The following is a 17,300-nucleotide window of genomic DNA, read 5'->3' as shown; positions in this document are numbered from 1 at the left end:
TGTGTATGCATGAAAGATGCACTTGAAGTGCAAAACAATGCAGCGCATCAGTTGTTTTTCATAAGAAAGAACTAAACCTGTGATGACCCAGTGTAGGCAACACTACTGAATACAATCAGATTGTATCCGTTTCAAGAGACAACCACAAACATGCGGATGAAATGCTTGTGTTGTTGTCGACTCTGTGGCAGGCATCTGACTGAATCTAATCATATCTTCCTCTTTTGCCTTGGCATGCCAGAGCTGGTTGAGGGAATCATTTATTATTCACAAAAACAGACTTTCTCTCATACCGGTCTGAATAAAGAGGATTTTCTGAACTCTTTGCTCTTCTGCATAAAGTAAACAGCTTTTAGTGATGGTTAGTGTGGTTAATTATCACAGCAGTTCCATTGGTGACATTGAGCGCAGAGTTCGTGGTTTGTCCCGATATAATGTTTGCACTGTTGAAAATCATTGTTGCTTGAACAGTTCCACAGCCCAGATGTGTTTGTGTTTCCTTCAGCTGAGAGCTCATGCAGTGGACCTCAACGGCAACCAGGTAGAAAACCCTATTGACATTGTGATCAATGTGATCGACATGAACGACAACAGACCCGAGTTCACTCATCAGATCTGGAACGGCTCTGTTCCAGAGGGTTCCAAGCCAGGTAATATACCACATAGAGCCGAGCGCAGTATCACACTGTATGAGCAGCTGATTGGCTGTAGTCTGAGCCTCTGGCTTCACACGCTGCTGCAGTATTAGCAGATCAAACAGCATTGATGGCATTCCTAGGGTGGCTACTTTGTTAACTTTGCCTCCACTGCTTTAAAGCGGCTGGGGGTATTTTCAGATCACACAAGGAACATTGGATTTCTGTCTTACAACACTATACATCTTGTCTTCAATATTGCACTATCCACTCAACTTATAATATATTTTGATTGCCAATAAAAAAGCAATAAATAGAGAGATGACGTGAAAATATTTGCATTTTGCCCTGCAGGAACATTTGTTATGACAGTGACATCTGTTGACAAAGACGACCCCAAAACAGCCAATGGGATGCTGCGCTACAAGATCCTGTCTCAGAATCCAGAGAGTCCAACCTCCAATATGTTCACCATCAACAATAAAACCGGAGGCATCATCACGGTGGCAGCAGGCCTGGACAGAGAGGTGCCTGACACATCTTTATTCTCTCCTTTATTCCTTCTCACTTTCAATTCTCATTCATAAGCTTTTGGCTCTTTTACTCTTGAACTGAATGTGAATGTAGACTTATAATTAAAAGATTGTATCTCAGTGAGACATTAGCAGGGCCACCATCAGGGGATCCATCTTGCACCTCCACCTATTGCAGATAAACATATACGTGTAAATGTTTTTGTGTTTACATAAATGGTCTGGACACTTTTCCTTTTAAATATAATGACAAAACACAGCTTGAGAATATTTGCTAATATTCCGACTGTCTGAGAACTAATGAGCCAAAGGGAATTTTGTCGATTACCAACTAAATGAGAAGTAAAAACGGACTTGGTTGTTTCACGGTTATTTACTCATACAAGGGGGCAGCGTGCATCACTGAGCAGCTAAACGCTTGCTTCCCTTCATTCTTGCCTTCCCTTCTCTATTTCCCCCTCTACTTCCTATGCTGTAAACCAACCTTTTATTTAATTGGATCGCAAAAAAAAACTAAAATAATATAAAAAGCTGGAGCCAGTTGGTGCAATTCTATCGAGAGCAATCTGGCTAGGTGGCCGCTCAATCACTCCCGCCCAGGGGCCGCTGTTTTATGTCCACCAGTTGCCACCATGAATGTAATTTCCCCGACTCTCATTACCTAGCAACTGGTCCGTCACCTGAGTGGCTTTTAATGTGAAAAGAGCCATTTGTTTGCTTCATGATGATGTACATAGCAGAGGTGCAAGCTCACACATCATGCATTTGCAAACTCCATAGAGAATAAATACCATTTATATAAAAAGCCACCATTTGTCATCGTAAATTAGAAGGAAGCCAGTTCAGATGTATTTTATTCGAGTTGAACACATTAATACTGATGTGTATTTAGTAGGGCCGGGACTTTAACGCGTTAATTAAGATTAATTAATTACACAAAAATTAACGCGTTAAAAAAATTAACGCATTTTAATCGCACTTATTTTTGCACCGCGGAACGTTTCTCACTGGATGAGTTTCAGGCGTACCGATTATACTGGAGCACCAACTAACGTTCATGACTTCAGACAACAACAAACCACAGTGAACAACAGTGGGAAATGTTGTTTTAAAAAACGGACGGATGGAAGCGTTGATAAGAGCAAGGTTGTGTGCAAATTATGCAAAAAGGAATTCGCATATCACCACAGCACATCAAGCCTCAAGTATCACCTCAATGCAAAACATATAGCAGCTAGCGTGGAAGCTAGCGTGGACGTTAGCCTCTTTTATCGCGTTCACACCATACAGTCTATGGTTCACACCAAAAAGAGCCGGTACTAAAATTAGTTCATGAGAACCTTTTTACCCCCACGAAAGTCCCTGCTAGAGAGCAGAGAGCTGCTAGAGAGCAGGGACTTTCGTACGGCTCTCTTGTGAGAAAAGAGCTATATTTCTGATTGGCTGGGCGGATTGCAAACCACGCCCCGTAAAACTCCCAAAAAGTTTGGTGAAGCCGCCATTTTATTATCCTCGCATTAGCATTATTAGCATTAGCATTAGCCCAGCGCAGAAACGCAGAGAGACTAACTTATGGCAACACAAAATAAAACATGGGAGCGGTGGAGATGAGGAGGTGTCGGCGTTCTGGCGATTTACTCGGAAGGCTTCAGTAGAAGCTGCTGGGACTCCCAGCAGCTTCTACTGAAGCCAGTCCCCAACTCCGGGGACTTCCGGCCGGGGACTTTGGGCGGCAGTATACGCCATGAAGTGGTTTGCGGCCTGCCAGTAAACCCAAAGCAGAAGAAGAAGAAGTGACGTCAGCGGCTTCATTTGTTCTCATGAACTAAGTTCTCATGAACCTTTGTGGGAAAAGTACTGCGGTGTGAATGCGCCTAATGGTATACTAAAATCCATGTGAAAAAAATTGCTTCTCACTGTTCTCAGGTCAAATATTTATATGCGATTAAAAATGCGATTAATTTCGATTAATTAATTACAAAGCCTCTAATTAATTAGATTAATTTTTTTAATCGAGTCCCGGCCCTAGTATTTAGATGTGTATATTTCACGTTAAGGCCATTTTGGAGGCAGCGCTGTATGTATCACTTTAGATTATATTGTATATCGTTTTTTTATATATAAATGTATCCTCATTAACATGCATGAGGTGGAATATTAACACATTTTAACATAATGCTTAAAGCAACACTAAGCACTTTCCTAAAAACAACCACAAAGTTAAAGATATGATGGATAAGGTTTACATGCGTATTGTTTTGGATTTCATTAAAACAAACAGGTCACCCTATAAACAGTAAGCATGTCAACAATCTCCAAACATTTCTACAAAACGTATTATATTGTTAAAAGTTCAGAGAATTATGTTTTTTTAATCCTGTTTTTGCTTCTCTCCCCTTTCCCTTTAGAAAGTGCCTCAGTACACGCTGATCATTCAGGCCACTGACATGGAGGGCAACCCCATGTACGGCCTCTCCAACACAGCCACTGCTGTCATCAGAGTCACAGACGTTAACGACAATGCACCAGAGTTTACTGCTGAGACGGTGAGACACAAACTCATACCTGAGACATCAGCACAGCAATCTTGGCGAAGTGAGAGCACCTCACGGACCCCCTATTTCACCCCATTATAAGCACTCAAGCGGCCGTTCTGCTCACTTACCTAGTTCTGCTTGACCAGCATTTCTGAAGCCATACAGATATACAAGTAGGAACCCATGCGTTGAGTGTTACATTCCCCTCCAAAATGTTGACACATGCAACTACTGGGATGTCTGCCCGAGTGAAAGAGGCACTTACTGTGCCCGGGAATCACTGACATTTGTAATGCTACTGTTGTGCTATCAGGGGAGGACAGGGAAGGAGATGACCATGATGACATGATAAGTTACCTTAGATGTCTATTTACCCGAGATTGGTCTGGCTGTGCTGTGTGAGGCCGCGCTCGCAGTATTTTCTGCTGCCTCAGCGGTATCACTAACAGCTCGCTGCTCTGTGTGTTTATGGTTTATTCATGCAGTTTTTCGGCGAGGTGCCTGAAAACCGTGTGAATGTTATCGTGGCCAACCTGACGGTGACTGACAAGGACCAGCCCAACACACCGGCCTGGAACGCCGTCTACAAAATCACCGGGGGCGACCCCACTGGCAGGTTTTCTGTGCCCACTGATCCGACCACTAACGAGGGCCTGGTAACGGTTGTCAAGGTAAGGCCTCCTCTTGAAACTCCACCCTTGTTATCCCTTAGAGATGCATATTAAATGTATATTGCAATGAGAGGTTTGGCAGTTGTTGTAATTCCATTAATATCTTGCAGTTTTTATGATGTTGCCCATGGTTACGAAGAGTTAATAATCAAATTTCCAGTTCACTTGTTTCAAGGATAGAAGAACAATCAAATGAAAAGGTCACTGCACCGTATTTGTCACACATATTAAATAAATGTTTCTGACCATGATGAGTATGTTGCTGCTAGCCAATTCTCATTTTGTATTTCATGTAAATTCTAATTTGAAATATATCTTCATTAAAACTTGAAACACGATTTAAAAATAAAGAAATGCTTGGTTGCACAACTCTTCCGCCAACTCTCTTACGGTGACATATCCTTCACAAAAGGATACATTCCCTTGATCGCATCCCATTGTCTATTGTGAGCACTCAGATGCAGAATTAGCTTTAGTTCTTTGTTTAGCTCTTATTCATTTCAAATGACCAAAACATGTTATGCGACTCACTTTTGTTAAATTCATCCCGTGTGATTCTTCTACCTAGTCGTGATTTCCATATACTCCCTCTTATTGTGTTCCAGCCCATTGACTATGAAACTAGTAGGACGTACGTGCTGACAGTGGAAGCGAAGAATGAGGTTTCCTTGGCCAGGGGCATCCACTCTCCTCGCCAGTCCACCGCCACTGTCTCCATCAGAGTGATAGATGTCAACGAGAGTCCTTACTTCGAGCCCAACCCCAAACTCATTAAACTGGAAGAGGGAATGATGCCTGAGTCAACACTGTCCACCTTCACTGCACAGGACCCCGATCGCTTCATGCAGCAAACCATCAGGTAGAGTTTTAAAGTCAAAAGGATACAGAAGGTGGTTTAGAACATATTTTCAAATGAATCAAGGCCAGTCCACATCTTAATATCCTGGAATGTGTGGGTTTTATCACCCGTAACGCAGAAATAATTGGCACCAACAGCATTGAAGATGATGGTGGTTTCAACAGTGACTATAGTCCTCTGTTTGTGAAACAGCATTGAAATTATAGGTTAAGATGAGGCCACATCCTTTCATCATCCCTGCTCAAGAAACAATATGCAGCCGGCATCTCATTTTTGTCAAACAAGCCCTATTTCTTCCCTGTTCATCATCAAACGCCTTGCCTCACAGCTGTTTGGCCCTGATAGAGTTTATCTGCCTGAAAACAGTCCATGAAATGAAATTAGCTAACTTTGGAATGTATCGGTTTGTCCTACAAATTAGTTTGAGCTACTGATAACCAATTTGGTCTCCTCGTGGGGCTGTTCTCAAAAGTTAGAACAATTATGTAAAATGCATGATGTCTGAAATATTTATTCTGTGTTAACAAATACAAATAAATCCGTTTTAGAAGAGGACTTTATTTAACAAAATTAACCCCTTTAAACTTTGTCACTACTTTAAAAAAAATAACTTGCAAATTGCTCCTAACTTAAACTCAGCTTACAATGAACACAGAAACATCAGTGTGTGAATCTCTTTGTTTTCTTTCCTCAGATACTCCAAACTCGCAGATCCAGCCAACTGGCTAAAGATTGACCCTAACACCGGCCGTATAACAACAATTGCCATTTTGGACCGAGAGTCGCCCTATGTGAAGAACAGTTTGTACAATGCAACATTCCTGGCCTCTGACAGCGGTGAGTTACCATTTCAATGGTACTGCATTTTTCCAAAAATACCTTATTGAGCTCCAGTGATGCACCGGTTACATGGTCTAGATGTTTTAGCCAGACTGTTACACAAGCACTCTATTCCCGGCCAGTATTGTTGGAGCAGTCAGTAGGAGGTAATGCTGCTTTTTCAATGGAAAGCCTAGCGGATGTCTAATGTAGCCTACCTCTCAAAGATCAATCTTCCACCCAGCATCACTTTGACTTCCACTGGGATGTTTTTCACCTGAAGCCAGTCCAAAAAAGCATCAGTTTAAAAACTCTATTTAAAGCCACAAAGACATCCTTAACGCTTGAAGGTCAACCTTGTATCAAGCACTTGGCATGTCTGAAACGCAGACTACCTTAGTTGAAGGTTAATGTGCTAGCAGTCCCAGAACCATGCAGCATGTGGATGTATTCACCTCTTCCCTGCCCTGGTGGGATTTACCTCTGTTCAGGTTTACCCTGTTCTGCCGAGCATAGCTTAGGCCAATAGGCTTAAAAACTCTACCAATAAAGAGGTTTCTCAGCATTAATGGGTCAGGATTGGATGACTAGCTCCTTTGAGCGTGGCCTGAATGGTAAAAAGCCTCTTAGCTGAGTGAATACATAGAGGAGCCTGAGAGGAGCGACAGTGGGCTCTGTTTGTCTGCTTTAGTATTCTCATCCCGTGTGCTTCGTCAGGAAGACGTTCTTCGGGCACACACATACACACACTCACACACTACCCAAATGTTCTGATATCTCTCTTTCTGCCTACCTCCTCACTAGAGATAAGATTCTCAGATCAGTATGCAGTTTGGATGAGTCTTTTCCCACTAGAGTAAATAGCTGTTTAGAGTGTCTTATTATAGCATGAGATCCAAGAAGAAAAACTCCATACTTTACTTTACGATTGCATAATGACTGCAAAGCAACTACAAAATGAGAGATTGCATTTCAAAAGTATATTTTCCCATACATATGTAAATGTAAAGAAAATCCCCTTTCCCCCCCATAAATATGTATGGGCTGAGCGTGTGTCATTTTATGGTCCGTGCAGGTATACCTCCCGCAAGTGGCACAGGTACCCTCCAGATCTTCCTGCTGGATATCAACGACAACGCTCCCGTGGTGTTCCCCCAGGAGACAGAGATATGTGAGAAGCCGGAGCCAAATGCCATCAACATCACGGCCCTCGATGGAGACCTGAATCCCAACGCCGGGCCCTTTGCCTTTGAGTTAGCCCACCGGCCCGCGGATGTCAGGAGAAACTGGACCATCACAAGAGTCAGCGGTAAAACACCGAATACTTACTCATTTTAATGTGGCGCTGATTCAGCTTTTTGAATGTGTTACTGAATATTAAAAGATGAGCAGATGACCCTTTCAGCAATTTTAATTAATCTTAAATGATGAATAAAAAAAAAAAATGCAATATCAATATATCATTCATCATTCATTAATTAAAGTTGTGATTCTTCTACATTACATTATAGCATACAGCAGAGGGGTCAGGTAGAGCAGGGGAAACTAAATAATATTGTATTAACATAACTATGCAGTCATTAATTGTTTATGCTAATTGGGGGGAAAAACATGAATTGTACGAACCCATCTGTTGCGTATTAAGTTATTAGAATAGTGTGAGTTATAAAGCAGTGAATATATCTTAATAGGATAATGGCATTTGGATTATTGCAGCTGGGAATTTGGCCTAAGCAGCATTATCAAAAGGTATTCAGTGGATTTATAAGCTCCAAATCTAAATCCCAACCATGTTGTGGATTAGATGTGCCGATGCAACTTCCAGGTAGGAAATTCTGCTGCATATTTGTAGTGACAGGAGTGTAATCGTACTGTACTATACAAACAATTCACAGTTTTGATTTAATCTCCTTTGAAAGACTCCTCTGTAAAATATATATTATTATATTGTTTTATACACAGAGTAACTCAATCTCTTGTCTCACTGATGTATTGGCTCTGACAAGGGGCCATCATGGACCACCCACTCACGCTGTCTTTTGTCCCCTTCATCCCCCAGGTGACTATGCTCAGGTGAGCCTGAAGATTGGCTTCCTTGAAAGCGGTATCTACGATATCCCCATCCTAATCACAGACTCAGGCAACCTGCCCATGACCAACACCTCCTATCTGCGGATTAAAGTGTGCCAGTGCGACTTCAACGGAGACTGCACTGACCAGCAACACATCATGGCTGCTGGTCTGGGCACCGGCGCCATCATCTCCATCCTCCTCTGCATCATCATCCTCCTCAGTGAGTGTCTCAATGCCCCTCTCAAACAGCACATCACACACACAGGGATTATAAAGACAGATAAACATTATCCGAGATACCGCTAGATTACTGTAGGATTACCAAAAAGATAGCCTTGATCAGGCTCCCATCCAAGCTCTAAAACATCAGATCCGATTACATTTGTCTGAAAACATGCACATTATTATGTTTTGTAATATGAGATCCCTCTCCCTGTCTGCCTTTTAGTTCTCGTGCTGATGTTTGTGGTGTGGATGAAGCGTCGCGATAAAGAGCGTCAGGCCAAGCAGCTCCTCATCGACCCCGAGGACGATGTGAGGGACAACATTCTCAAGTATGATGAGGAAGGTGGAGGAGAGGAAGATCAGGTAAGAATCATGAGCGGAGACTCCCCTTTTTGTCAATCTGCTTCTTGATATAAGTGAAGGTGTACATTGTTTTGCACTTTAACAGCAGACTGTCACATACCCCTTTAGAATCTGATAGTTACATTTTCACAATTCTTGAATAAAATAATAATAATAATAACCAATAATATTATCAGAACATATAATTGTTTCTGTTTTAGCAGAGGCATTTGGTGCTGGTATAGAACTATCTAATATTCCACAAAGCCGTATGTAGCATGGAGCTGTGCAATGTTTAAAAGAAAAGGTGCATACGGCGAGTGTGTACTGACAGTATTACATTACATCACTTGTTAGATGCTTTTATCCAAAGCGACTTACATACTCAATACTGTGGGCAATTTGGGGCGAAGTGTCTTGCCCAGGCACACGACGACATGCTGACTGCAGTGGAGTTTGAACCTGCACTCCCCTGATCCGAACACCAACGCACTGCGGCACACAGAGTTCCCGTTCCAATATTTTTTTGCCGGTCAAAATGTCCGTTAAAGTTTAAATCTTCCGGACAAAATTAGAAAAGTGCCGGTCAAAGGTCTTCTTTGTTATTTATTGAGCTTTAAAACAAATTGATATGATTCGATATTAAACAAACTAATTATAGTAGATTTACTATTCAAAAGTGTACAGTCATTTACAATAACACGGGAATAACGGAGCGCTCTCTCTCTCTCCTGACAGCCCGTCTCATGCAGCTCGCGGATCCAGTAATGAGTGACCCGACAATAAAACTAAACATATCTATAACTAGTTTAGGTAGTTTAAGAGGTAATTAAAATAGCTACGTGTGATATTACTCACGTTTATGTCCATATCGATCAAATCTAGCTAGTTCTAGCTAATGATAGGACTACCTGCTTATTAAAAGACACCTAAACAATAAGCGTCGCTATGCAACCGGGTGAGGCCACAAAGTATAGCGCAGCATTATGCATTTGTTTACATGCCCACTGGAACCCCGAGGCATTACCAACAGATCAACGCACAATCAACCCATACAGGACATCTCTTTCTCCACATTACGTGTTAGACATTAGAATTGACTCTTCTTGTCTGTCACATAAGTGGCGCAACTGATTGCGCTAAGGGGAAATTATTTTGACCGGACATTTTGACCGGAGAGATTTAGATTTGCAGGTCTTCAGCATATTTTACCGGTCATAGTCCTAACGGGAACTCTGGCGCCACACGCAAGCACAAGCAGTCTCTGTATAACTGGAGCAGTATAAGGACCCCAAAGAGTCACAAATAGGAATAAGACAATTATTCATGGTAAAATTGAAATAGTACTTTTCTTCAAAAAGGAGCTGGGAATTAAAAATCTGCAATCAATAACACAAACACATTCTGGTCTAATCGGTTCTGGAAATATTGGAAATGTTCCCCCAACTGGAACCGGTTCCAGCTTCACACAGACACAATAGAAATGCAGTGCCACAGGCATCAATAAAGTCCCATCTCTTTATCCCCCTGCACTGATCAGGCACACAGACACAAACTCAATTGTCCTAATGACCCCTTGTTAACAGAACGGAATCATTTTATAAAAAAGGCGCTAATATACCAAATGGGCTATTTTCTTGCTGCTGGATGAAGTGCTCCGGTGGCTTAGGTATAGCAGATATAAGCTGGAGACCTCGGTCTGACCCAGCACAGTGCCAAATTAGCCTCGGAGACTAGTAATTGGTAAGCTGATGTCATTTGGAGATAGACATCTGCTGGGGCACAATAATGAAGCTCTGTCTAAGGTAACAATATGACTGGGTAGCCATTACACATCAGCTGGTGATTAGGCAGAAGGGAGCACACACACTTGTGTATTCACATCTTTGTTTTCACAGACAGAATGGTGAAACTTGTGGAGCAGAACATGTTGAAAAGGAAACTGTTGCATGATATAATATCCCTAAAAGGTAACGAGCGGATGCAGCAATTTATTGAGGGAAAACATGCTTCCATTTTGAGTGGCGCAGAGGAGGGCAGGGCGCTGGGAGGAAATGGTCTTGTCTACAGTATCAAGAGTCAGTGTTACGTATAAAATGGCCCTCACTTTCCCAGCTATGTGGTCTTTATAATGCCCACCTCTGTTCTCCCTATCTCCCACTTGCAAGGAAATTGAAGTGTCACACCATTGGGGCGCTTTCAGAGTGTATGATTTGAGTTGCTGCTGCCATTGCCCTGCCTTGTATTGCTTTGTAAAGCACTCATTCTATCACAGGCAGACAGCTGATCAGGCCTCGCTCCCAGGACATGGGGAAAAAATGCAGAAATATAAGCAAATCAGGTGGTTGCGCACCAGTGTGCAGGTGAAGACATAACATATAAGGCGGGCGGAGTCTTCTTCTTCAAATGACCTTAGACTGATTTGATGCACATGAGACAGCGTGGCTTCACAGGCATGCTCTGAAAAATATTCTGTTTTTTTTTTCAATCTCATGCGGCAAGTGAAACAAAACGAATCAGACCTGTTTATGCAAATAGTATAAGTGCCGTTTTTGTCACTAGAGACAAGACAAGTTTAACACGTGCAGAAGATCTGATTCTAATATTATCTCAAGAAAAAGATGGTTTATCTGGGACTTTTTTGCAATCCTGGCCTGAATTATTATGATATCATACACAAGGAATTACTACTTGCTAAGATTTGCTATTACTGCCATTGAATTGATAGATACGAGAGTAATTCAAATCTTGTCTCAACAAGAAAGCTAATTTCGCAATATGTCAAATTATTGTTATAATCCATCAATGCATTAAAACCTGTGTGAACGTATAACTGGGCTACATATGATGGTCAGATGGGTATATGAAATGACTCCTATAAACTGTAGTGGATGCGTTTTTTATAATTTAACAGCCGCATTAGTAATTATTTTTAGTGTTGTTGCCGTTTTCCCAGATTGCAGAATAAAATAAGATTGTACGCTATTATTTATTATGGCAAAAACGTTGAAATCATTAACTCAGTTCAGTTTTTAAATTGCTCAGCGATGACTCACTACAGATCAAGTGTATAAGGCTTAGCATTGTTCAGTCTCCCATGTTTGAATGTGGGTCACAAGGGCCAGGGGCGGCCATTTCACCAGGCCAGTGTGTGTGAGGAGTCAATTCCCTGAAGGGGGGGCTGCTCTGTCATTAGACCTTCCTGCTGAGTTCAGCCATTATACGTCTCTGTTGCAATTCCTGCTACGGACTTCTGACCCCTCCGGTGTGCGACCTCAGCGAAGGTCAAACAGAAGTCAGACAGAAATGGTCCAAAGATGATGGATGGCGTTATCGCACAATGTGTGGTGGCCATTGTTCTTCTCCGGCTAGCCTCGGGAGTTGAGTGTCATTCCCCATGAAATCAAATTACACATGAATAATCAATGTGTTTGTTTTAGATTTGAGATATTACTTATTAGTGTGGAGTTGAGTAAGTGTTTGTGAAGTGGCCGCGTGCTTTCGTCTTGTTTGTTTATCCGGATTATTTGTGCATCATCACAGGCGTTTATATTTATTCTCACGATTATTTTTACATTGGAGGGTCTGCAGCCTTTTAATTTGTTTCTTTCCCGCGTGTGTGTGTGTGTGTGTAGGTACATGTGCAACTGAGCAAAGACAATTTTGAAGGGGGATATTAGAGATGGATGGATTACCGAAAATCTTCTAAAGAGGGACAATCCATCATGCACGCTTATTAGGCACACTCCCTGAATCTCGACTGGCATTTTCTCTATCATATCTGCTGTCACCGTGATACCATCCAGTCATTCGGTTGTGTTCCTCGCCACAGCCTCTGTCTCTCCTAACTCCTTTTCTCTCTTCCTCCGCCTCCTTCCCTGCCCATGACTTTGCACAAACTGCGAGCCATTCAGGTTGCCTTGGTAATGTTAATAGGATTAGAAATGGCTTATGCATATCCACCATCCCGTGTCTGGGCATTGATTAGAGCAAAACAGTCGACTGCACATCCTTCCTGCAGCACACCGCACAAGTACAAACACTGTGCAGCGTATGATGTGGTCCTCAGCTTGGACCTCCCCCCCCCCCCACTCAGTGCTGGTTCTTTAATGTGTCAAATTGTCCCTGGGCTTGTACTTCACAGACAAGTAGATTTAAAGTTTTCCCTTGTGTACTTTCAACTCTTCCTGCTACATGCAAACTTTGAAATCTTCCCCTCTACTCAGATGAACTTCTCCTCCTCTATATGGCACTGGATGTGTTTACCTATTTAGATAATCGCACTCTGTTCGGGGGTCTCATCACGCCACTTTGCTAACTCCCATCTGTCGACTTGTCCCACAGGATTACGACCTGAGTCAGCTCCAGCAGCCGGACACGATAGAGCCTGATGCCATCAAGCCGGTTGGAATCCGCCGTCTAGACGAGAGACCCCTCCACCCTGAGCCTCAGTACCCCATAAGGTCAGCAGCACCCCACCCTGGAGACATCGGAGACTTCATCAATGAGGTAATAACACCTTCGGGCATTCAGAGTTTCTGAAAACTGAGATTGTTTGGCTGTACGGTATGTTGAAGTCAAATCCCTGGAAAATAGCCGAAGTGAGAGGATCAGCGCTGTTTACAAAGCTTGAATTTCATTTTCAAGCTGAATAACTTCTTATTAATAACTTGTATTTAAACAAACAATTTGGTGTATATTAACTTGTAGTCATAGAAAGAAAAGGTCTTAAAATGTAATCAACTTTTATTAGAATTGTTTTCATATTTTCCCCGCAGAAATGAATCCCCAAAAAGTACACGATGCTAACTCACTTAAATATAATTGTTTTTCTCCTCACTTCTCCGCCAAAGTGGTTAGAGAGGTGTCAGCATAGAAATAGGAGACGAGAGAAGCAATACATCGGCTTTCTATTGGAGTGCCCTCGTATGCCTGCAGCCATCATTGACTCCAGCATGAAGAGAGAATGTAAAATGAAAAGAGCAGTCATGTATTTTTCAATAGCTCCAACAGACGAGAGTTTCACAGCATTATAAATGGAATTCACTCCTAGTTTTTGGATGGCGTCCATGTTTTTAGATTAGAACTCACTCTTTCAGCTGTGCTCTCCCGACCATCTATCTCTCGGATCCCTTTACCCAGGCACCACTCATTTTCCCCCTCGCCATGTGTCATGAATACATATAATACACTTGTCGTAACGGCACTATTGAGTTGAAATGCAATGCTTTGCACCGCTCAATAAGGAACGGTTTGAAAATGTACGAAACCCTTAATCAGACTTGTTATTGCAATGTTCTCACAAAACCTCTGAGACATTTCCCAGTCTGAGCATCCTGACCCAGAAAACGGCTCAGCGCAACCAGGCAGCGATCTGTTTTTAGTCGCAGATTTGACTGTCGCTAAAGCTCAGTCATGGTAACTCCAGCACTCACATGGAGCTGGAATCTGACCGAACTGATAAGGGCTAGCTGCCAGAGGAGCAGGGAGACAGAGAGGGGTTGGGGAGGAAAGGGGGAGGGGGGGTCTGATCTCCATCCTGCAATGGAGCTCAGCTTTTGGCTCTTAATTCAATTAGAGGGGAGAAAAAAATTAGGCTCGCAGACGGACACACAAAGGTCTATTAGTCAGCCTCTCACACAAAGGGGTCGGGTGGGAAGGGGTGTAAAATCAGACACATCAGCAGCATCACTTGGCATGACCTCTGTTCGACGCAGGTGGACACAACGCTGACGTGACTGCGTTCATTGTTTCTGCATAGAGCCGCGTGTCAGCCCCGGCAAGGTTGGGCTCTGAATAGAAATACCACTGGGTTTCATTACACAACTCTTTTGTTTTGTGGGACAGCGGACTCCTAAAGTAAGGACAGCGCAGCATTTCTCTCTGAGAGTCGTGATTGTCTCCTGCACAGTGGATGAGTCAGTTATTATGACGTTCTGTGATTGACTAACCTTATGAAACTGCCGTTGTAGTCGGAGGGGTCTATAACCAGCACAGCGATCACGGTTGTAATTGTAATGAAAGATCCATCTGTCATATTTCCCACCAAATGATCAGCATCACAGCCCTGAGCAAATACTTAACCAAAGCTAACAAGTGGAAAATAATCGCTTAGTGCCCAGGCACTTTTAATTCAATCCATCTTTTTATTTGAGAGCATTCCAGCACTATAACGGCAGCATGGAGGAAACTATAAATCTTTGACAAGTTCCCCATGAGCTGAGGTCTCGTTTTCTTTTTCTCTTTTTTTGGTGTTATGTTGCTCCACTTCTGTTAATTCATTTATTATTTGTGGGGTTAGCTCAGTGGTGGCGATAAGCGAGAGAAACCAGGCTCAGATCCAAAGTGTTTCATGGCCAAAGCACATCTCCACTCCTAGATTAGCAATCCATCAAGTCTCCACAGTCCAGTTAGGGAATGCGGCTGGAAATCAATAACAATCCATGTGGACTCCCCTCATGATGCTATGAGGATTTCTGGGAATGTCGAGCACTATCTTTAAAATAGATCCACCCCCCACCAACACTCCGAGCGTGGAGATAACACACCGAGACACTCCACCTCTGCGTCAGTTTAATTTAGAGCTTACCGCTGTGAAGACAGGCCTCGGATAAATATGATATATTAAAAGGTGTTGCCATCTATATTAAAAGACAAAGTATCAGCGCTGAAGTAACACTGAAGAGATAGAGAGATAAAGAGAGAGGAGGGCTTGCATGGGCCGGTGGGGGAGGGGAAGATGATTCGAGACATGGGAGGCTGCTGGACATCCTCATTCTTGCCTTTCGATCAAGCAGCAGATAATCCGACATCCCAGCAACATCAGGAGAGCCCCAACAAACGAACAAAGGAAACTCGCAGGAACACTAGAGCCTGATTAATGTGATTTCCTGCCCAAGTTAAGGTGGAACCGCTGACTGCTTTTAGGACAGATTAGTCTGTTAGTGTGCAGCAGGAGGGGGGGGGGGGGGGGGGGTGCGTGATGCGGCTCACTCCTCGGAGCAGACAGTGTTGCTGAGCAGACGTGGCTTAATCTTCTCATCTAACGGCAGTTTTTCTTTCCTTCTGTGCAGGGACTTAAGGCGGCAGACAACGACCCCACGGCCCCCCCCTACGACTCCCTGCTAGTGTTCGACTACGAGGGCAGCGGCTCCACAGCTGGCTCCCTCAGCTCCCTCAACTCCTCCAGCAGTGGGGGCGACCAGGACTACGACTACCTCAACGACTGGGGCCCTCGCTTTAGAAAACTGGCAGACATGTACGGTGGAAACGATGACTAAGCTCTCTCCGTGAAAAGAATGAAGAGATGAAAAAAAAAGTTAAAATTAAAGAAAAAAGGAAAGATTTCCTGTTGATGGACATGGACAGCTTCTGATATTCCCCCGAGAGAGTGATGGAACTGTGACAGAAAACTAAAAAATAAACATTGATTCAGAAATTTTTTCAAAAACCAACCTAGGCTTATTGTTGTAGTCTACGCATACATATGCTTGTTGAAAGCTTTGGCATAGGCTGTGGTCCAGTTATGGAGAATGTGGGAGGGAACACTGGTGGACTGTCGCCACTTGGATTGTTGGTATTGAATGCGCTCAGTTACACTTGAATTTCACAGTACAGAAGCACTGGGATATAATGTGCCTTTTTGTACATTCTTTTGGATCTAAATGATTAGTTTTATGTTCAAGGCTTTAATGGTACTGACTTTTGGAGTGATTTCAAACTAAGTATGTTACACTCTGGTATGCTTACATGCTTTTCTCTTTGGTTACACTACGCTCCTGTTTGTTGAAGATTATTTAAATAAAACACAAAGACGCTAAATGAAGGATCATCTGTTAGCTTGGATGGAAAGAAAAACAATTAAGAACAGCACTGTACAGTACGCTAGACTTCTAGACTTTTTCACTAAAAAATTAAAATGATGCAGCTGGTTGCAAATAAAGGGAGTTATGAATCATACTTTTGTAGCAGATTTATTTTCTTTTGTTTCTGGAGTGATGTAGTATTTTACAAAAACAACAAAAAAACTGTTTTGGTCTAATCTATGTACACTTCATTTGCCTTAGTCATCATCTGATATTTTCAACTTTACTTCACTGTAAAAAGATGTGTGTACATAATGTTTTTTTTCCTTTATCTTTTTTCTTTTGATGTAGTGTATGAAAAAGTGCAAAAAGTTCCAAAACTTGTAAATGTATAATTTGGACTACAAATTCAAGTTTTTTGCATGTTTTTATCTTTTCATGACAACACAAGTGAAAAATGTTGTTTCCCAAATTTATTTACAAAGTGAAAAAAATTAATAAAAATCTGGGTGACATTAAATGTGTAGACGTTAAGAGAGTTTTTTGTATAAAACGTGGAAAAAAACACATTAATAAAAATGGAAAAGTAGTGATCTTGTCAGCAGAACTGTTGAATTTGTACCAAAAAGGGTGGGGGGTGGGGGCGGCGGTGGGTGGGTGGGGGGAGGGGGATGACATGCTAGGCACTAATTACTGAATCAGTTTTAAGACTGGAAAAGGTTTTGGACGTAAGCCTTGAGGATAACCATGTGTACTGGAAAACAAATTATACATCTCTGACCCCAACCATCCAAATAAAAT

At 42.4% G+C, this 17,300-nt stretch overlaps 1 protein-coding gene across 1 annotated transcript in view; it reads left to right on the top strand.

Annotated features, from left to right (window-relative positions):
• Positions 1–17,092, top strand: part of cdh2 (cadherin 2, type 1, N-cadherin (neuronal)) — a 60,151-nt gene extending 43,059 nt beyond the window's left edge. Inside the window, exons 6-16 of the mRNA XM_034234499.1 lie at positions 506–650; positions 990–1,162; positions 3,577–3,714; positions 4,191–4,376; positions 4,982–5,235; positions 5,930–6,072; positions 7,130–7,363; positions 8,114–8,347; positions 8,576–8,715; positions 13,039–13,203; positions 15,768–17,092. Of these exons, the coding sequence (XP_034090390.1) occupies positions 506–650; positions 990–1,162; positions 3,577–3,714; positions 4,191–4,376; positions 4,982–5,235; positions 5,930–6,072; positions 7,130–7,363; positions 8,114–8,347; positions 8,576–8,715; positions 13,039–13,203; positions 15,768–15,974 (2,019 nt within the window). The 3' untranslated portion in view covers positions 15,975–17,092. The remainder of the gene's footprint in view (positions 1–505; positions 651–989; positions 1,163–3,576; positions 3,715–4,190; positions 4,377–4,981; positions 5,236–5,929; positions 6,073–7,129; positions 7,364–8,113; positions 8,348–8,575; positions 8,716–13,038; positions 13,204–15,767) is intronic.
• Positions 17,093–17,300: the final 208 nt, after the last annotated feature.

The sequence above is a fragment of the Gymnodraco acuticeps genome, unplaced genomic scaffold (assembly GCF_902827175.1).
Source record: "Gymnodraco acuticeps unplaced genomic scaffold, fGymAcu1.1, whole genome shotgun sequence".
Classification (NCBI taxonomy): Eukaryota; Metazoa; Chordata; class Actinopteri; order Perciformes; family Bathydraconidae; genus Gymnodraco; species Gymnodraco acuticeps.
This window is presented reverse-complemented; position numbering and strand designations above follow the sequence as displayed.